Raw genomic sequence first — 20,586 nt, forward strand, 5'->3', positions numbered from 1 at the left:
TTTGCATGAGTAAGAAATATCTCCCAATTATAATCTCTCACACTGCCTCATTAGGTGCTATTTAGAGTTTAATGGAGCGGAGAGTCAGCCGGAAGAGTACAAAGGAATCCTAACGCAAACACAGATCGGCGCTTTTCTTTTTTTTTCTTCTTCTTCTTCTTTTTTTTTTTGCATGGTGCGGCCGCCGTTCCTCGTGCGCTCCGCAATATCAAGCCGAAATGCAAATGTTGTTTGTTTAATGCTCAGCGGACAGGAATGTCTTTGGTCGGCTGCAGACCTGCATGTGTTTTATTGGCTTGTGTGGGATTTGGGCAGGAAACCAGAGCTAATGCCCCTTCTCCCACTTCAAACGGATGCCAGGCACCCTTAAATGTCATGGGGTGGTTAGAGAGAGTGGAGGAAGGTGGGAGGAGGGGCAGGGGAGGGGAGCCGGCGAGGGCAGGAGGGAGGAGGGAGGGATAGTTAGGAGCTAACTGGGCGCTCGCTGGGCCGGAGAGTGAGAGAGAGAGAGAGAGAGAGAGAGTGTGAGAGAGTGAGAGACCCAGGCACACGGCTTATCAGCGTGTGTGCTGCGTCCAGCTTGGCCGAGGCTTCTGTAAGGCAAACCAGATGCGCTTTGCAGGCGGCCCTGTGCCACATTGTGTCAGGTACAGTCCGGGTCAGGGCGAGGTGCTGCCGTCCTGTAGGTGGTGGTGGTGGTGGTGGTTGGGGTGGAGAGTGCACACCTCAAACTCAGCCCAGATGCTCCAGACTGGCCTACATTACCACTTTGTATCCGAGTAGCTGCTGCTGCTGCTGCTGCTGCTGCTGCTGCTTCTGCTGCTGCTGCTGCTGCTGCTGCGCTTCGTCCTCTCGACAGCATCTTTCTTCCTTAAGAGTCTTCAACGTCGTTGTTTGCCTCGATGTCTTCAACGTCACGCCTCAGGTCGGCGACGTGCGTGCGGTTTCTTGTTGGAATATCAAATTCTGCGCGCGCGCGCACGTCCCCGCAGGATCCTTTCTACTCCTGCCAGCCACAGTGTTTATGGGATTTTGCCTCATTTTCTCCAGCCTTAATTTGTTTCCACAAAGGCCGCCGTGACACATTCTCTCCTCTCGCTGCAGTTCTCACCCATATTGTTGTGCTTCCTGAGGTATGTCATCCGGGGTCGTCCGTGCCAGCGGCTAAATGAGCATATTGTGGCGTGGCTGACTTCAATTTCCCATGTCTGAGTCCTGTCAGAACTCCCCCTTCCTCCCTCCCTCCCTCCCTCCCGCCCTCCTTGTTTGGCAACCGGAAAATGCCATCTCCCTCATCGTCGGGATTAGACGGCACCCCCCCGCCCCCCTTTTTTTTTTTCGCCTCTGATTGAAAAACCATCGCAGCTCGCCGCGAACGTACTCTCGGCTGACCTGCGACCTTTTCTCATCGGCAGACGAGCGAAGCCGGCCTCATCACTTCATCTCTCAGGCTCTTTGGACTCCAGGGGTCTGGGTCAGGCTTTAGTGGTGTTTTTGCTGTCTCTCCGTCAAACTTGCATGATCCACTGCCACTTAACGAGGGAGAACAAGGCTGAGAAATGAGGCCTTTTTGGGCCCCCAAGGGTTTGTTGCTGCGGCGCAGCGGGTTACATGACGACAAAGTTGAGGCGTGATTCATTCTTTATTTTTTGAAAAAGGCGCACTTTAAGGACAGATTCCAAGCGTGTTGTTGTGGAAGGAAAACACTGTGTATACAAGAATTTGCCACTGTTTACTCTATGTCACATGTTTTGTGAGTCTGGCTGAATTTCTTTTCTTTTTTTTTTAAAGGCTGAACTTTTCCCTCTCTATACCTCCAAATTCATTGTTGCACAAGAAAAAAAATATTGAAACGTTTTTTTTTTTCAATTTAATTTATTGATGGTTTGTTTTCCGCACGTTTTTCCATGGCTTTGAACATTCGAGTAAACATGGATCATGCATTACAATCTCCACAAACAACAACGTCATGTATACGCGACAATGACTGACAATACTAAAACACACACATAACCACAACATTGTCAGAATTCCACATTTCAAACTACACAGAATAATCTATGGAGGGCTCGTTTGTCAGTTTAACAGTGAGTCATTTCAACGTTACATCACAAAAAAACATCAGAGCGACTCCCAGCCATCACATAGCTATCACCTTTCTTTGTGCCTGGGTTTCCATGGCGACGGCGGCCCTCGCTAAGCTGATGTTTTGCACGCTGCCGGGGACGGGCGGAAGCGGACGGTGCTGCTGCTGGGAGGCGGGGCCGAGCGGGGGGTGTCGCAGGACAACTATCTGAGCGCTGGGTCCCCGCCGCAGAAGCTCCGTCAGCTCCCCGGCCGTGGCGTTGACCACTGGCACGCCGTTCACCTCCACAAGTCTGGATGCGTCAAATGAAGAAAGAGAGACCAGATAGAGATGAGTTTGTGAAGTCGGAGGCGCTATTCCCAATCCCTTCGCTAAGATTAAATATTAAACGGTCTTTGCTCCGCTAGACCTCTCAGCAGCAAATTCTTCTATTTTAATGATCATTTTGCAGCAGTAAGCGCCAGGATATCCTGATATCATTTTGCTGATATGACTGATATTGGCCCTCCCTCACGCGTATCATGCAGCACTCTAAAATTACAAGCAGTTTTATTTTCCCCTGATGTTTTTTTTCTATCTATCTATTAATTCCACATGTATTCAAAGCGTCTATTTCTGTCTGGAAAGAAGATGCAGTGGAACTTTGAGGATTCTTATGGAGGGGAGCAGGTTCTTGTTGTGAAAACCCGCGTTTTCGGCTGCTGTGAGAAAGAGACAACCATTAACTTTATGAGTATTGTATATCTAGGCACTGCATGTACTCGGTGCAGTAATTGTGTAATTATACGATGCGCTTGCTCACTTTCTTCTGCTTCCAAACGTTGCATGACAACATTTGTTTGCTCTGGGGCTGCAACCCTTAATTGTCCTCCACGGCTCAAAAACAGAAAAATGAGAGATGATTAAAAAGAAAGATGGGACGACTGAGACTCTGGAGACTTCTTCCACTAAGTAGGTGGCCCTTCGCGGGCTCTGACCATAATTCATAAAGTCCTCTCAGAGTGGCTGTCATTAGCAAACAGCCCTGATGGAAGAATCTTGCGGACGTCATACCTATCGCCCACGCACAGGTGGCAGCTGTCCACCGCGTCCACCACCAGACCGCTGCCTTCCCTGTAGCGGCACGTGAAGCCATAGCGCCCATTAGCGCTGTGCTGCTCCTGCACAACCAGCAGCATGACGGGAGACTGCGGAGACACCAGCTGGCTCAGGCTACCGATGGCCAAACTCTTCCTCTTCTGGGCTTTTTCCTGAATCTAGGTGCAGAGAGGGCACAGAGGGTGGCGTTAATATAGAAAAGGCAGTAGCTTATGCAAAACATAGAGGTTAAAAGAATGTATCAGACTTTTCCTTCTTTACTGCTACCATGCTATGCTAATCAATCAAGAATTAGTTAATTTAGTATTTCGAAAAATTATGATATAGCTATTTTTAAATTCTCGCTTTTCATTACAGCTATATCCAGTGAGCTGTTTTTTCTTGATCTCCAGAAAGTCCGTGTATTTAGCCCTTTGTTTGCAGCTTCCAATAATAACACTGGGTTTTCACCTCCTCCAATAGTTGGATGATGGGAGATGGCTGCAAGGTGGTTTAAGAGGACAGGAAAACACCAGGCTAGAGGTGTCGTCACTGACCTCACAGGTAAATGACGGATGTATATGTGCCCTGTGTGATGTCACAAAGGGTCGGTTTCCAAATCTCTGTGTTTTGGAGTTTTCTGAAAACCAGCGCAAGCATAAGGATTAAAGGATGGACTTTTCTTGTTTATTTGGAGTTCAATGGCAGGCCGGAGAAACTCATGATTGTTCGAAAATATTGATTGAGAATAAATTCACATAATATCACAACTTAAATAACCCTCACAGGAAAAACCAAACGGGTTTTAAAAGAGTATTTTTCTGGTAAAATGTAGCCTCATTGATTTGAATAAAGCTTTTGAATATAATAGAGCACATACTGTTGTAAACCAAATCTGCGTCAAAGCCAGGAGACCACCAAGATGTAATGATTAGCCTTGGAAAAAAAAAAAAAAGGGAAAGATCACACCGCAAGTTGCTCGCGGGGATCAAAAAAACTTGTGAGTCTAACCAGCAAATTCCAAAGTTCCTTATCCAGCCTCCTGGCACGTCCCCCCTCCTTTCCCCCAGTGGCATGTGAATGCCTCGCAGCAATAAATGCCGCCTTGCCGGGGTCAGGGGTCAAAGCTAAGACCGCTCTCTGCTCAGACAAGTGGGCCAGACAGGATATTTTCACGGAAACGCTGCCCAAACCTCTTGAGAAACTCCCCGTAATGCGCATCATTTTCCCCTCGGTCTGCCTTCGAGTTGGAAACGAGCCACAAATCCGAGGAATTTTCTCTTCATATTCTCCTTGTTTACCCACAAGATCAGATCAAATCCTCCACTACCTGTGCCAAATGCAGGGCACGTATCCCAAACACACCACACGTAATATGCAGGCTATTACTTGGGGATTTAAAGGTCCTTTTAATAAGAAAAAAAAAAAAAAAAAGGTTTGAGATTTGAAAAACACGGTCGTTTGTCTGCATCACTGGGAGCTGCAACACAATATGCGACATGACTTTAATTCACTTTGCGTGAGGAAGGATCCTCGGACGTGTGAGTGTGAGTGTGAGTGGAGGGATAGCGTTTCCTTGAGACGGGGGGATGCTTGCGGTTTTCAGAACCAGCGCTGTCGTTCACAGCGCAGACTTCCTGACGGCTCCGCCCGCGTCTAACCTCAGAACATATAAGTGGCGGGCAGTTTGACATGTTCTGGTTACATCTCAAATGGTGCATCATGACCCTTTTGCACCGTAGAACAGGAAACATCCTGTCCAATAAAACCGGAGCCGCACCGAAGATGAACAGACAGGGTTTTTTTTTTTCATCCGTGATATGAGACAAAACAGTTGGTAAAGAATCAGCTCATCTGAATTCAACAATATGTTGTTTTTTTCCCCCTTTGTGTCCGTCTTTTATTCCGACAAATTCCACCCACTTGTTTTAACCCCTTTCGTCCTCCTGTTCCCTCCTTCCCACCTCCCCCCCCCTCCCATTTCCCCCCTTCCCCCTTGGCGGCTGCTTTATTGAGTCGCTAGATCCTGGAGATTAGAGCCGCCGATGATGAAATATTTCCTTGCCGTCTGAAACGCAGGCGCTGCCTACGAGACCAAACACGGGGCGGTCTGCTCCCTATTAGGGCGGCCGCCCCATCAGTTTCCCAGGGCTGCTCCTCGGCTCTGACCTGTGTGTTAACTCTGATTAGGTCATATGATAAACATTAGCGCTGCTACTTTTCCCACAAACTCAGCACCTTAAAAAAAAAAAAAAAAAAAGTGTGGCCCCGGGGCGGCAATGTGACACGGGGCACCTTTCAAAGCGGGAGCCGCGTGTGTCCTTTCATGGCACCTCGTTAGGGCTTCTCGAGCTGGATAAAAGAGTCACATTAAAAAAAAAAAGAAGTGGCCTCCTCCGGGGATAGACGGAGATAGTTTTACACACGCTGGCCCATTTCTCCATTGCGCTCTCCCAGCGGCCTTTGTCACACACATTCCATTGTTGGTATGGTCACAGGCTCTCGGATGTCGGCCCCCAAACATCATTTTCTTGGATAAAGTGCATGTTCATCCCGAGCGGGGCTGGTGCCCAGTCCCACGGCGGGACCGACTGCGCCGCTTAATGAAACCGTAGACTGAATGAAGCATTGTGCTGTCACTCAAGGCGGACAGTGAACAGAGGATCAAAGATGATGGACATAATGGTGTCAAGTAATGGTCCACCGCATCAGGAAGCTGCGGACGACCTTTTCCGAGTGTGCGGTTTGCTCGGCCTCTTCTGTAGATTCGTGTATTGTCAATGGGACACTCAGAATGCGGGTGGAGAAAAAAAAAGCCTGTTATCCTGTTGTGTGTGTCGCCCGAGCTGCTTTGATCTGACCCAGGCCATGTAGGGTTTAGTGGCCTCTAGTGGTTGCCTGCAGGTTGCAAAAAGCTAAACATACTGTACCTCTTCTCTCTCTGGAGAATACATTTCTGGAACCAGATGTAGATTTTCCCTTTTGATATCAGTTCAAACACAGCAGTGATTAGTAGATCCAGGTGATCATAAAGAATAAAATGTCTGGATCGTCATAAAGTGGCTCAGTGGCTGATGTAGAGGCCAAGACGCTGACCAGTTTTCTTTGATATTTTTCAAACACGGCTTGATTTTGGAATGTCATTCCGCAAATGTTAGTCGCGATGACTCGTTGAGCCTTGGTGCAAATCTCAAGGTTCTCATTGGATATTTTTAGCAGTCCAAACATTCTCTGACTCATTCGGTGCAGCTTTCCCACATATTGCCGCGCTTGTGGGTTTCACACGAGTAAACTGCTGGACGAGCTCCAGACAATTTGGCTTCAACCTACTGGTCACCCCCTCCACCCTTTCCAAAAAAAGACTTAGTGATGTTACTGTTAGTGATGCTGATTTGATGAGTAATAATACCTCATCGTAGCTTTCCTGCAGCGCACTCTGGAGGTGAGCCACCTGTCGGTTGAGATGCACTATGGAGATCTCCTCCTTGAACACTTGACAGTTTAGCCTCATCTTCTCCAAGAGGCGGACGTCCACCTGTCTGTAATTAGGAGAAGATCCCAGATGATCACACCAGCCAAGTAAATTGAGCAAAACCATCCAGAACAAGTATTTATCAGTGCACTAATGAAGAGAAAGGCTCCACCGACTTTCTCCTCTGGCAGCTGGGGTTGCTGGCGTTGTCCCTGAGAGACTGCAGACTCTCCTTCTTGTTGTTCAGTGTGCCCTTGACCAGTTCCAGCTTCTGCTCCAGCTCCTCGCAGCCAAGCCGGTCCACCTTTGTGTCGCTGTCCATGCTTTTCAGCTCGGAGCAAAATGCCACCAGGTCGTGGTGGAGCTCCTGGATCTTTTTTGGATGAAGAACAATTCAATACAATGGCTCTCACCATTAGGCGAATTTCATTTTGGCACCGACTGGCGGTCGAATGCTCTCATGATGCTGACCTGAAGGATGACATTTTGCAGCGAGTCCACCTGCTCTTTCAGCTCCTTGATTCGCTCGCTCTTAGCCGTCTGGCTCACCTGGACGCTTTTGCAGCCGTTTTCGTCCGAACTGTTACTTTCTGAGTTGTTTTGCGGAGCGGGACCTGCCGGCTTGTCCTGCGATGGGAAAAATGTGTGGTTACGCCTGCGAAAATGGCAAAACACCCTCTGCATATGTGGACGGTTACCATTACCATTTTACACAAGTGCAACTCCAGCTGCGTTTGCTCAGATGTGGATTTTAGCAGAGTCCCAATCTGCCGCTCTGGCAGGAGATCCTCTGATGATCCTTTAAAATCACAGCGTGGGCAGAGCGTGTCAGTCCACGAGTCTGATGGCTCAAAGATGGCGTGGCGTGCAGAGCGTCATGCATGAGTCACCTGCTGTTTCTTTCAGCGCAAAGAGGCTCTTGTCGTCCGTCGTTCCCAGCATTTTGATGCACGATTCGATGACTTTTGCAACCGTTGTTTCCTTCGGAGTTCTGAGATGGACGATCCGCTGTGACGCTGGAACACAAAAAGAAGAAAGAGCCTCTGCACGTTGCAACCGCCACTATATTTCCCCCGGCAGTCGCCAGTGGCAACTTCAATTTAGCAGTAGATAAACTGACCGTTGATTGTGATCTCCATGAGTTGTGAATTCCTCTGTGATGTGTAGTTCTTCTGACTGTTGCCCCGGGAGTAAAAGCGATTAGAAGGGATTATAGGCAGGCACTTAAACTGACCTTTATTTTTCATCGGCAAGTCTGTACCTGAGTTTGAGCGAGCGTCGATTCGCGCTCAGGCAGCTCACATGAGGGGAGGACCTGGACTTGCTCATAGACGCCAGCGTTTCAGTGAATGTCTTGATATCAGCGGGGCCTACCGACTCTGCAGAAACATGATCGGAAGGGTTAGTGGTTTTTAATCTTTTGATGGAACCGTTCAGCCAGATGTTTATCTGCGTGTACCAAGAAGAGAATCGAGCCTCTGGGTGACGGCATTGGGAGGGTGCAGCTCATTGTAAATGGCTGACAGTAGGTGCTCCCTGTCTTCCAGGGTGGTGATGTGGAGGGTGTCAAGAATGTCCATGTCCACAGATGCAATGTCCGCTCCGCGCAGCTTCGCCTCTGAAAACCACCCAAAAAAGGACTTTAAGATATTAAGTAGAGTTCAAGGTTAATCAAAACATTAGTAATTTGCATGAGCAAAACAGATCTTAATGTTTGGTGGCAAGTTTTGTAGACATGACGTAAGAAAAACCACATTGGGCGTGAATTGGGCAAATATAAACCATAGCCTGATATATCAAAGTCTGCAAGACATATTAATCACATTTTCTTTTATTTGGAGGTTGGTCAAAGTATTGTGGGCGAGGATGCTACTATCTGACTAAGGCTGTGTTGCGTACCTCTGATGAAAGGGACACATTTCGTCAGTCCAATTCTGGTAAACCACTGGCAGACTTCATCCGTGTTCAGCTTCCCAAGAAACCTGGCTTCCTGCCTGTCAATGCCCTGGGGAGACGGAGCGGTTACATACCTGCTGCTCATACCACAGCTGATCCTGACAAAGCCTTCTGTTTAATGACTTCCTCTATGTTACGGCGCTATACGTACGAGCAACACGCTTCTAGGCGCAGCGCTTTATCTTTAGTTTTGATGTATTTTTACTATATGTGTTCCATATCCACGGAGCGTGAGGGGGCGAAAAGATTGCTGGGATTGCCAAGAGGGTGGGACGTGACGCACAAAGATGATTCAGAGTCAATTTGCAGCATGGGAAAATGAATTTGCTAGGACGCACAACAAAAGGCTGGGCGAAATCATACGCACTTCGTCACAGTGGGTGCCACTGATTCATGCCAAGTTTGCCATACGGCTGTTTGGGATGTGTTTTGACCCATCGCAACCAGTAATTCTCTTTTTTTTTTTTGCGTCTGACTGTAACAAAAGGTTCAACAAAGTTGCTTATTTCAGATGCGACACGAAACATAGATTCTTATGTAATCGTCGCATAAGTCATGGTTCACATTTTACGACGCTCTCAAGAAGAATACAGATAAAATGTAAGGTAAGGTTTTCCTCATTCAGGATTTGCTCCTGTTAACGCTGTACCATGGAAAGGCCCAGTTTGTCTAATCTAAGGTCTCAGGAGTTGGGATTCAGTGTGAAGAGATCATCAGATGCATGGAGTCGGCAAGTGTAGTCTAGACGTTGGTATTGTGTTTCAGCTCGCGAAGAGATTGCAAAGCATGGGAGCAATCTTGCCGGGCAAATCCTCAGCACAAAGACTAATAACCCGAGTCTATTTGCAGAGTCACTGCTTTGACAGATCAAGGGAGCTGGGAAATATAAACAGAGCATATTCCGTAATTGCAGCAGCTCTGGGCTGTGTGTCGTGCCACCCTGAAGGGCCTGCTTTGATGGTTTACAGTACCTTCACAGGGAAGTTTCCATTCTGATCCTCGGACTGGGGCACGTATGATGCTGAATAAAAGGCAAGAAAACAGAGCTGGGTAAGGTCGATTTGACTTCACATGTTGCAGAGCGTTAGCGTCACCGTGTGTGGGTGGGTGTGCGCGCGCGTGTGATGGTGGCCGACGAACCGATGCTTGTGCGGCGTTCATCCCGGTGGTCGTAGGCGGAGCTTAACGCATGAAAAGTGGCGCTCCTCGGCAGTGTCTCCCCGGCGCTGAGGGAGCGGGTCATCGGCCTCTGTAACGCAATACGTGTTTCTCTTGACATGGGACTCGAATGCGGCCAAATCCAATCCATTTACAGCAGTTTAGTATTTTTAACTTCCCGAGACATAATGCACAGTATCACTTTAAATCAGATAAAGCACCTTTATTGGAGGAATGTGTGGTGAATCTGTGTGGATGCCTGTAAACACATTACGTGCGGGCCCAAAGAGAGAGCATGTGATCTACAGTGGAGGTCATGAGAAATGTTTTTTTTTTTTTTAGGAGGGGAAAAAAACGTTCATTAGGTGGCCCTCATACCCGGTGGTGAGTAAATGAATCCATGATGGTGCCGCGAGGACGCAGACAAAGCTCAGCTTTCAGCATGTCGGAGCATCTCACTCGTCTGTCTCTCAGGCTGTCTGTGTGGGAATGAAAAACAATGAGTCAGTAAAATAAGAGCTCATCAGTCTTGGTCTTATTTGACTTGGTCTCCTCCCGGGGGATTCAACTTAATAATTAAGTCTTAGTGTCAAGGCGACTCTGCTGTTATAGTTCCAGTCCTTCTTTAGGCCTGAGTCTGGCGAGTGGGTCACCACGTCTATTTACAATGCATTAGCCTGTGCTGATACTGGACGCAGGCCTGCTGCGCTAATGTCCCGTTGGTTTACGACATAGTTCCCTGACAACCTCAGCTCTTTCCCACAGAAAAGCCATATTCTTATATTTTCCAAATGTCACTTGGTCAACAAACAGACATCTCTCTTTTTCTATGATAGCGAGAAAGATGAATGGGGCTCAGAACATGGCACCCAGGCAAAGCCAGACCTTTCTCAGGCATCGCATTGCAGCCATTTGACGGGAATAGATGCTGGAATGTTTGCTCTTCTGAATTAGTTTTATACTTTTACGGACATGCGACCCATGAGTCACGTACAGGCTATTCAGGCAAGCGGAATTCTTTTTAAAGAGATAACCCGGCGAGGGGGGGAAAAAAAAGGAGAAGCCTGCCTAATTTCTCAAACACATGTTTTTCATTTCAGGGACTTGCTTCTGAAGGGATGGGAGTTTTAGAAGGAGTCAGAATCAGATAAGAGAGTGTAATTGGTTTAGGTGTGTCAGCAGTGGAATCTTGTCTGGGTCCTGCAGAGACAGTGTAGCGAGGAGGGAGTCGCTTGGCACTCTCTTCATCACCTGGTTGGCCCATGAATCACTCCGCAGGGGATCACAGAGTCTGACTTACCGCTGAGCCGACTCAAAACACGGACGTCTTGTCTAAAACAACCAAAAGAGAGCGATGACTCTCGGCCCAACGCGATGGCTTGCGGGAGCGCCCTTCCTGGGTAGTCTTTGAACTGTGGAGCTGACTTCCAGTCTGGGTTCAAATGGCGGAGCAGACGCGTGATGGAGCACAGTCTGGGAATGCTGATGCAGGGCAGCAACACACCCACCCACCCACCCATCCCATCCCACCGCGGCCGTGTTTTGGTTTCACACAGCCTGCGTCTTCCAGGAAAAGCTCACTCAAAACAAATCAGGACAAGAATTCTCTTGGCAGGCGACGGGGACACAGTGTGATGTTGCCTCCAAGGGTGAAATCCCGACTAATGGTGAGACGAAGATCGCTCCCCCGGCCCAATGCGACTCGCTTCGGCCCAAGATGTCTCACCTTTGACTGGTTGACACGCGGAGGACTCGAGGACAGAAAACACTTTCATGGTCTCTCAGACAAGAGACTTATCGACAAAGCAAAAAAAGCCTTACAGTTAAAGACTTTTCAGCACGTTTTTTTGTAACGGAGAGGCAAAAAGCGATGCTTATCGCGTCCAGCGTCATTGTCCTCCGTCGGTTTGAAAAGAAATTAGCCTCTTTGAGAGATGAGTGGAGGGAGGGGAGCACGCTGAGTCACAGGAACCCAAAACCTGGGAACCCCCTGCCCCGGCCAGGCACTGGGAATACGCACACAAAGCCTACAAAGAGACTCCCGACAATGGAGAACTCCTGCGAGTCCCACAGGAGGCGTTCGAGGTACTGTAGCCGTGTCATATAATGACTGCAATTTCATCTGAATGGAGGGCTGGGATCAAGAAAACGCCACAGCTGGACGAATGGAAGCGTCAGCTGGCGCCTCCCATTTTAATCCCATCGAAGCTGGAACAGAAATACTCAAATGTGACAAACAAATCGGCCAAGGCCGAGTCGGAATCGTGTCTGAGAAATACATCATTTACTGTTCAACATTAAGAAACTTCCAAATCAATGTAGATTAATAAGTTTGCCTCATTGTTTTTCAACTGTTTTCAAGGCCAAGTAATCAAAATATATTAAAGATAAACATTCCGTGTTTTTCTAACAATTGGTACAACGAATGTCTGTCAACAAGACTTTTTTTTAGGGCAGCTATTTTTGTGGAGAGGTAATTCGGGCTTTCGCCGCTGATACTAACCAGGCTCTGCTGCACTCAAGCCACAACAGTCCATGATGGGCTCACATGCTCTTCTGGCTCACTGAAAAGGCTCCAAAACACTAAATTGGTTCTGAAACCTCATACTTTCAAGGAACTGCACCTTCATGTCGAGGGCAGTCACTTCACAGTTTGGCTACGGTGAAAAGGACTATTGTGTCCAAATCATCTTCTTTAAAGCTTAGAAATAAACTTACAAGGTTTGAAATGCTCTGCATTTTACTTTACCTTTCTCTGACTGCCGATTATAGCGTCAGGCAAAAATTGTGTGGAGTAAAGCCTCCTTTAAATTATGACTTTTCACCTAGCATCCCAAAAATTCTAACGACTTATCCAAGAGCCAGCGGAGCCCACCGATAATTCTTTATCGACTAGCTTTGAGCTATGTTTTAGAATGTCAGACTGCTGTCTCCTTCCATTTCAATATGCTGCACCGATGGCTAGCAGACAGCACGCTACCTGTGCTGCTAAATACACTTTTGATCTGCTTGATAAACGACGCAGATTAAAAACAGAAAAACAAACAACCACCAGTATAGTGGTTAGCTTTTGACATTTGTGAAAGATCATTTTGGCACAGATACGAGGCACGATCTTTGCCCGCCAACAGGCATTAAGGACAGTGTTATAATGGGATTCAGATGGCGTTGGCAGTCTTCTAGTCGCAAATAAAACACTAATATGGCTCTGATGAAAGGGCACGGGAGGGGCTGACTCACTTTTGCGAGGATGCTCGACCAGAGACGCCCCCTGCTGGGAGCCGCGTGAGAACCTGAGCTTTTTTCCCTCGTCTTTGCTCGTTTCGCTCATCAGAGGGTCTCGTTCCCTCTCGCTGGCCTCAGCCGGTGTGAGATCCGCCGGCGACTCCTCCGCCTCCTCGCAGCTTATCTGCTCACGGGCGCCGCCGCCGCTGGAGACGTGTTCCCCACCTTCCTTCGGGCTGACGCCGAAGAATTGGCCTTTGTCCGCGGCGCCAGAGGGAGTCGGTGGGATGAGGTGGATGGCAGGTTGCGGCAAGAGGCTGGAGGCTGCCGAGCTCTCCTTCAGGAACAAACTGGAGCTGGCTCTTCTCCTCGGTGGCTCCTCATCCAGCAGACTGAAGCCGGCGTTCACCGTCCCCAGGTCGTCCACCGTGATCCGGACAGTCTGTTCACCTTGGGCGACGTCTCCGCCTGGCCTCACCCCCTGCCGCAGGAAGCAGCAGAAGAGCCCCCTCAAGCACTGTTGAAGGTTCCTTTCTTCACGAGCACCCGCGAGGCCGCCGCTCCCTTGCATTTCCATCCGCCATCACAGTGGCCGCCGCTAAAAGCACTTTTAACCCGCTGAGTCGACATAACCAGGGGCTATTCAGGTGACAGCCAGTGAATGTGCGGAACTCAGAGATCCCTGATACCTTCTTACAGCAGAAGGAGCATCTGCACTCATCTGCAGCATGAGGCTCGAGCTGGCGGAGGTAAAAAATAAATAAATAAATTACCCATTCATGCTCCCCTGGTCAGGTGAACACAAAAACAAAGCTGCAGCTCTTTGAAATGTTAAACAGCGTCTTTCTGAGTGCCACTTTTTTTCCATTCGGGCCGAGCGCCCACTGAAACATTTGCATGAATCCTGAGCTGCGCGAGCATTTGGATGCTAATGCGGGCGAGCGTGCATTCGCGCACGTGTGCGTGCACTAGCGCACGTGTGCGTGCACGGCTGCACACGTGACCGATGGTTAGCGAGTCCGTGTTTTTGGTTTCCCCTGTGGGTCGACCGCCGGAGAATCGCTGCGCGCACCGGGTGAGAGTGCGTGCAGGCGGATGCGTGGTTTAGCCGACCCCCATGAGCGTCAAATGGCATTTCCTCGGCGCTGCAGGCCCAGTCCTGTCCCGTTCTCGGCACGGTAAGTCATCCAGTCGTGGCTTAAGAAACCATTTTGCCACACCACCCACAGAGCGAGGGCTCTGACACGGAGATGATATCGATCATTTTCTCTCACGCCCAAGGACTGTCAGTAGAGTGATGGGAGTAATCTCTCACCCCTGCCGGTATCCACGGCATACACACGCACGCACACACACACACACACACACACACACACACACACACACACACACACACACACAAGAGTGAAAGAAAGAAAGCTGCATCTGTTAGTTTTCACCGGCATGAACTCTGTCAGCGTCTTTACTTTATCCCTGTCAACTCGACTCCCTCGAGGGCAGACGCACATTGCTGCAGCCTCTGTTTCCTTTCAGCCCGTGTTGTTCTACATCAGTTTCTCATAAGATGGAGCGGTTGTAAATGCTGCTAATGAATTTTTACTGTCAGAGCGAGCGGATAAATTAGACGTGTAAAAAATTAGAAATCAACCGCAGGGACGCGCACTTGTGAAACCTCCCGACTCTTGCGGCTGATTTGAGTCAGAATGCGCTCCTCCGATTCGTCTCGACGTGTCGAGGTGTCGGATCTTTTAAGGAGTCCCCGATGCGAAGCCGCAGCGGAGGCTTAGCGCCGAGACAGGCAAGATGTCTGGTGGAAATGCTTTGCGGGCCTCGTCGCTTGGAGATCCACGTGAATGTGTCCGCGGGGAGGAAAATCTGACCTAAAGGGAACAAGATGGGCCGAGACTGAGCGGCGGACTTTTCAACTATTCGCATTGTGCTCTGACACAGATGTGAGCATGACAGAGTAAAGCTGAAAGGCTGAGCGGGGAGAAGGAGCAAACCCTGCCCTCGACTTGAAAACAGCTGCAAGAATCAGGAATTTTCGGGCAGAATTATTTCGGGGTAAATCGGGTTATTTTGCAATATTTCGGGAGCGTCGCGCCGCATCACAAATGGGTAGAGGTTGGACGCGGCGTGGCGTTATTGCGCGGCCATCAGCTGGGGGGCAGTAGAGAGCAGGTGCACGCAGCCCCGACTGGACATAAAACAGAGCCCACCACTACTTAGAGGGACCTCCTCGGTTTTTTCACAAGGCTGGATGAATTTAAACCACACCAGCGCTTCTCATTCACAGTTAAGTCTGACTTTGATGACATCTTCATCTGGTATTTGAAAGAACAGCAGCTACGACCGTAATCTTCTATACATGTAGTTTGAGTAAACGCAAGCAGCTGGAAAACATAATGAATGCTGATTGCTGATTTTTTTGTGTGTGTGTGTGTGTGTGTGTGTGTGTGTGCATCTGAAATCGGACAAAGATTCTGGAATGCCAGTGGATTTCTGTTTTGTTTTGTTTTTTCTTTCGAGAAATGACTCTCTGGCGATAAACGCCTAGGGACGGTGTAAAGTGAAAGAGCGGACAGAGATGAATGCCTCACAGCTGCCACAGCCAGAGGCCGTTTCCAAGCGGGGAGAGACGGCCGGGGCGGGGAGCGACGATGTAAATTTCAAACCAACTCCAAATTATTTGTCTTCGCCGCAGCCGACCGCATGTGTGTTTGACTTTTCTCCTCCGCGTGTTCACGAAATGACATCACCTGACTCGACTTGAGTTTTTTTTTTTCCGGCGAGCAGAGCACAGCGGGTCATCACCTGAGCGCGCTCGCTCGCCTGCGAGTGTTTTTCCAACTCGTCTCCCAACCGCCGTGGCGGTGGAAGCCTGGACGGCCTCCAGCGGGGCGGTGCGGCCAACGTCAACAGCAGCCCTCCGCTCTGGGAGGGCTCCTCTCCTCTCGTCGGGACGGGCCTCTCCTCTCGCTCGATTGCAACACACTTAAACATCGCTGAACATTTCCTGCCGCTGCCGCCTTTCCCGATTGGCCGCCAGACTCCCAGTTCTGCAGGTCGGCAGTCAGCTTCCGCGGCGAACATGACCCTGTTTGGCCATGCGGCCGCGCTCACTCATAATAGAGTGTGTGTGTTTTTCACCCCCCACCCCCCAACCCCTCCCTCCGCCCCACACACACCCCACCCCAAACTCTTTTTCACAATACAGGCAAGAGCCTCAGACTAGCCTGTAATTGCGGCACCATGAGACACTTTCGAGGGGCAATAAATGTCACTTCGTGCAGCGGGAGAACAACAATCCGAAAAGCTCTTTCATGGAGATTCATGGAGATTGTCAGGCAACCACCAAGAGAACCAAACATATCCAGAGGCATCAAGGGGGGTCCGCAAAAATAAGCACATTCAGCCGAGGATGTCGGACTCCGGGGGTCGGCGGATAAATCATCACAGGGCAAAGTGATCGGCCTCGCCGCAGAGTTTCCCTTAAACAGAAGCATCTTTTTTTTTTTTTTTTTTACCCCTCTCGCTAACACAGATCTTCCTGTTTGCACTCGGAGTCAACCAGAGCGCAGCGAGACATTCGTGGCTCTGGCTGATACCTAATAGCATTAGAAACACGAGGTGGGAAGTCACGAAGATCAAATACTTAGTTACTGCACTCCAGTAGATTTTTCAGGTATCTGTGGTGTATTTCTCTTGCTGACAACTTTTATTTTATGAATTTGGCTTTATTTGTTTTAGTTGTTATAACTTTGAAGTGGATCCATTTGAACTCTGCTGTTTTCAATACAATTGTCAATACAGAGAAAAAAATAAACTGAATTGTAGAATTGTAGAAAAAAGGCGATTGTTAGAGTGCAAACATCCAGTAACAGTCACTGGTCATACCTATTATTGATTACAGTTAGGTTGTGCTGCAGTTGGAAAAAAAGAAAATATAATACTGATGGTACCAAAGCCGTGAAAATGCAAGACCTCTGACCTGTAGTCAGTTCCTTCCTGATTTTTCTGTCACAACTTTTTCATTCAATTGTTTTGTTTCATTAATGGCAAAATATATAAATATATATTCTTTACTTTTTATCAAATGCATTTCAGAACCTGTACTTTCTTACTTTTACTCAAGTAAGGAGTTGAATCAGTACTTTTATAGTGCCGGAGCATTTTTTTTTACTTTTTACATAAGTATCCGTACTTTTACTCAAGTGCAGAGAGTGAATACTCTTGCCACCTCTGTGAGAGACGGAGTAGAGGCAGGGGAGGGTGGGGGAGGGTGGGGGAGGAGAGGGCAAGTGACCTTGAGGACTTCTGGGTTGAACTTTCCCCTTCACCCTCGCCGCCGCCACCACCGTCGCCGGCCCACCCGCCGGCCCTGCGCTCCCTAATCAATTACCGTTGGCAGTCAGGAGACCACCAGTGATTAGCAGCAGCGAGGCAGACGCAGTTTAAAGCCGGGGAGGGAGGGAGTGAGCTGGTGGGAGGGAGGGGTGCTGCGTGGAGGAGGAAAAGAGTTCCTCCGAGTGGCTTTGATCAAGACGTTGCCTCCAGAGAGGCACAATGCAACAAGACCACCCCCTGCCCCCACCCCCGCCGTTTAAATGACCTCCAAACGGTTTTATTTATCTGCAAGATTGCAGGGCAGCATCCTTTTAGCATTTCGTACACCCCCAGCCCAACCCCTGGGGGTGCGGGGGGGCCCTGCAGCACGTGAGCGGACAGCTGTAGATCCCCCGAACGTTGTTTACGCTGGCGCACGCACAGTAGACGGGCGAGCGGCCGCGACCGGCAGACCCCGAGACAACAACAACAAAGAAGCACCGCACATAAACACTCAACCTTTCTCTGTCGCCGAGGGCTTTGAAGCAGGAGGGAAATCATTTACTGGCTCTTTTTTCGTTTTATGAGAATCTGGACCGTTCCCACGGCCGGAGTGCCATGAGAGCTCAGCAAAATAATTTGTCTTGGTTTGGCTGATTGGTTCGCCAGGATGTGGATCTAAGTTGACGCTGATTGAAGTTTGACTCCGACGGGAGGAAGTGCTGTAACACGTTTTTGCCCTACTTTTTCTTCCACCTTCCAGCTTCTTTAACTTTATAGGTTCATCAGTTTGTTTTGTTATAGCATGAGAGTGAAGGTGAAAGTGAATCTGCGGACTTGAGTTTGGTTTGGTTTCCTCGGCAATTTATGTCCGATAGGTGAAGATTGAGAGAGATAAACACAGGTGGATTTAATCAAGATGGATAGAAAAGGGAACCAGAATGAGCAGCGTGAGAGAAAATTGACGCAAACTGGGCGTAATTCCATCAAGAGGTTTGAGGGACAGCTTTATGTTGCTAATGACACAGCGAATGGTGACGTGGCTGAAAATAAACGGAGAATGTGTGGAGAAAGAAAATAAACAGCTGATCCATCAGTGTTTCCTTCTGGAGACCAAGGAATGTTCATTGGATGACATATCTGTTACTGCTGCCATCAGCCATCTTGCCAGAGAAACACGGCAATGCGGCGGCAGTTACACCTCCCAACTTACACATTTGCTGTCACCATTTTTCTGATCCATCACCACAAAACGCCCCTCCAATCAGCGAACGGGGGAACTTGTTTTGCAAGGGAAATTCTTGTGTCCGCGCCAAGCGCGATAAGTGATACGGTGAGTTATCTCTCGTCACTAATGTTTCTCTTTGGAACATGTGCGAGATATCCTGAAGGAAATGAAACAAAATCAGGTCGTGTTTTCAGAGCCAGCTGGGATCATGTCGAAGACGGGATTCTGACACGGGCAGTTCTGGACTCCGGTCCGGGCTATTACTCGCTGCTCGGGGTTTATCTCTGTCATGAGATGTTTTTTTTGTTGTTGTTTTTTTTCTCCCAGCTGCACCGCTATGGCGAGCGCAATGTCCGCAGCCAGAGCGTCTGAGCCTCATCAAACAGCCATTTCAAAGCCGCTGTCATGGCTATTTAGAAAGGGAGACGCCGGGACAAAGGCCGGCTATTGGCAACTTGTCCATTTTGTAGCCCCTTTGAGGTTCCCTAATGATGCCTGTGCCCTCATAGAAATCACTGCAAATTAATTTTAACACTCGGTGAAAGGGCAGATTAGTGACGATGGGATGGCACAAAGGGTGTTAAGTATGGCGAGCAGCATGCTGGACCGCAGGCCGGGCCCGGCGCACACCGTCCGCAGCTGCCGTCACTGACCTATTTTCCCCCCGAAACGAGCTCAAACATCTCTTCCCAACCTCCATTGTGCGAGAAGGCCCGTGCAAAAGCAACACCGCCAAAGTCTGATCTGCAAGACCCCCTTGTCTTGTTTCGGGGGGGCACGGTGCCCTTTGATGCCTCTCATAAAGGCAGCGATTGGATTTTAATCAAGTGTGGCAGGTGATTAGATGGTCCGTATTGATCTGGAGGAGTTTTTTGGGGGGCAGATGTTTCAAGAGACAACGAGAGGGGTGCGGGGGGCTTTATAAAAAGAACACAAACAAGAGCTGAGACCATTACGGCGGAGACTCCAGGCACGGACGCGACCCTCACTCTTCAACTGGGAGAGAAAAGTGATTTCAGATTCAATTATCCTCCTCGCGGGAGGAAATAGTGAGCAGATGGCAACAATGGTCACGGGCCTCAGCGCGATCAGCGCCCGTCGCCGACGTCTTTTCTTCGGGACAAATTTACCGTGGCCTCATGAGGTTTTCATTGAGCACGGCGAGGTGGAGCTCGTCCAACAGGTCAAATAGCATTACAAACAGGACCGAGGTCCAAAGCGGCGGAATGTTTAATGTAAACTCCTTCTGACACCGTAACCCCTCCATAAAAAGATTTGCTTTGTCTGTTTGCACTTTGTCACTTTGATTAGCGGAGGAGAGAGTGATTTTTTTTGTGTGTGTGTGTGTGTGTGTGTGTGTGTGTGTTTGTATGTGTGTGTGTGTGTGTGTGTGTGTGTGCGCGCGCGGACAGGAAATATGCTTAATGTCCCCTAACTTCCTTCGGCCAATGCCGCGTATCATTTAGTGTCAGGCAAGTATGTGACGGGGTCGACCAACATTTATTTATCTCTGTATGTAGGTCACTCCGGATAAATTATCCGCCGTCTGGCTGTGAATCGGGATCTGAAAGAATGCAAATGGAGGCTGAGGGGTTGTCGGAACGAGCTCACAAGGCTCGCGGACGTTTCTGACGGTGTCACGAGACGACAAATTTGTCTCAAATCAGGTCGAGGGAGGGAATTCGCGAAGACAAAGGGGGCCGGATAGAAGGTTTTGGTTGTTTTTTTTTTGTCCGCTGACAGGCGCGAGGAGAGCTGGAGGAATGGTGTTTGAACGGAGAGGTTTTCTTTTCCACACAAATACATCATTCCCTTTTAAGGGCACTTGAACGTGATTGTCAGAGGGAGCGGCAAAGCCTCTTTAGCAAGAGCGCAGGCTAAATTTGTCATTAGATTTATGCCACGGTTAAATAAGAAGGCAATGTGTGTTTAATTAAGACTGGGTAGGAGAATTAGACAAGACCTGTCCTAAATCATGTTTAATTACAAGGCACTGAAAAGAATTTCGTAGGGGTTCCAATGGGGAAATTATCAAGAAGATTTTTGCTGCTCTATTTT

The 20,586-nt window shown here is 48.9% G+C and overlaps 2 protein-coding genes and 1 long non-coding RNA gene across 3 annotated transcripts in view; 1 reads left to right on the forward strand and 2 right to left on the reverse strand.

Moving 5' to 3' along the window:
- LOC142883759 (uncharacterized) overlaps positions 1 to 20,586 on the forward strand; it is a 140,977-nt gene that overhangs the window by 84,923 nt on the left and 35,468 nt on the right. The window lies entirely within an intron of this gene.
- On the reverse strand, positions 1,855 to 7,868 carry LOC142883755 (uncharacterized). The gene is made up of 8 exons (XM_076018916.1): positions 7,756 to 7,868; positions 7,526 to 7,651; positions 7,340 to 7,434; positions 7,107 to 7,262; positions 6,812 to 7,008; positions 6,573 to 6,702; positions 3,140 to 3,342; positions 1,855 to 2,378 (listed from the first exon to the last, which is right to left on the reverse strand). Exons 1-8 carry the CDS (start codon positions 7,772 to 7,774, stop codon positions 2,141 to 2,143), a joined length of 1,164 nt encoding a protein of 387 aa, XP_075875031.1. The 5' UTR covers positions 7,775 to 7,868; the 3' UTR covers positions 1,855 to 2,140.
- Positions 7,872 to 14,331, reverse strand: LOC142883499 (uncharacterized). Its single transcript, XM_076018414.1, has 7 exons — positions 12,990 to 14,331; positions 10,128 to 10,228; positions 9,732 to 9,840; positions 9,563 to 9,612; positions 8,535 to 8,640; positions 8,095 to 8,253; positions 7,872 to 8,014 (listed from the first exon to the last, which is right to left on the reverse strand). The coding sequence occupies exons 1-7, from the start codon at positions 13,549 to 13,551 to the stop codon at positions 7,872 to 7,874; spliced, it is 1,230 nt and encodes a 409-aa protein (XP_075874529.1). The 5' UTR covers positions 13,552 to 14,331.

This window comes from Nelusetta ayraudi, unplaced genomic scaffold, assembly GCF_046127955.1.
Source record: "Nelusetta ayraudi isolate G7.1 ecotype Tasmania unplaced genomic scaffold, CSIRO-AGI_Nayr_v1 ptg000008l, whole genome shotgun sequence".
Lineage (NCBI taxonomy): Eukaryota > Metazoa > Chordata > Actinopteri > Tetraodontiformes > Monacanthidae > Nelusetta > Nelusetta ayraudi.

Excerpts from the sequence above, each read along its gene's own strand:
- LOC142883755 (XM_076018916.1), bottom strand. Across the intron at positions 7,435-7,525 it reads TGCGCTGAAAGAAACAGCAG|GATCATCAGAGGATCTCCTG; the intron begins GTGACTCATGCA and ends GTGATTTTAAAG. Across the intron at positions 7,009-7,106 it reads TGCAAAATGTCATCCTTCAG|ATCCAGGAGCTCCACCACGA; the intron begins GTCAGCATCATG and ends CATCCAAAAAAG.
- LOC142883499 (XM_076018414.1), bottom strand. The coding sequence starts at position 13,551 with ATGGAAATGCAAGGGAGCGGCGGCCTCGCGGGTGCTCGTGAAGAAAGG. Across the intron at positions 10,229-12,989 it reads GGTCGAGCATCCTCGCAAAA|ACAGCCTGAGAGACAGACGA; the intron begins GTGAGTCAGCCC and ends ATTCCCACACAG. Across the intron at positions 8,641-9,562 it reads ATGGAAACTTCCCTGTGAAG|GGCATTGACAGGCAGGAAGC; the intron begins GTACTGTAAACC and ends CCGTCTCCCCAG.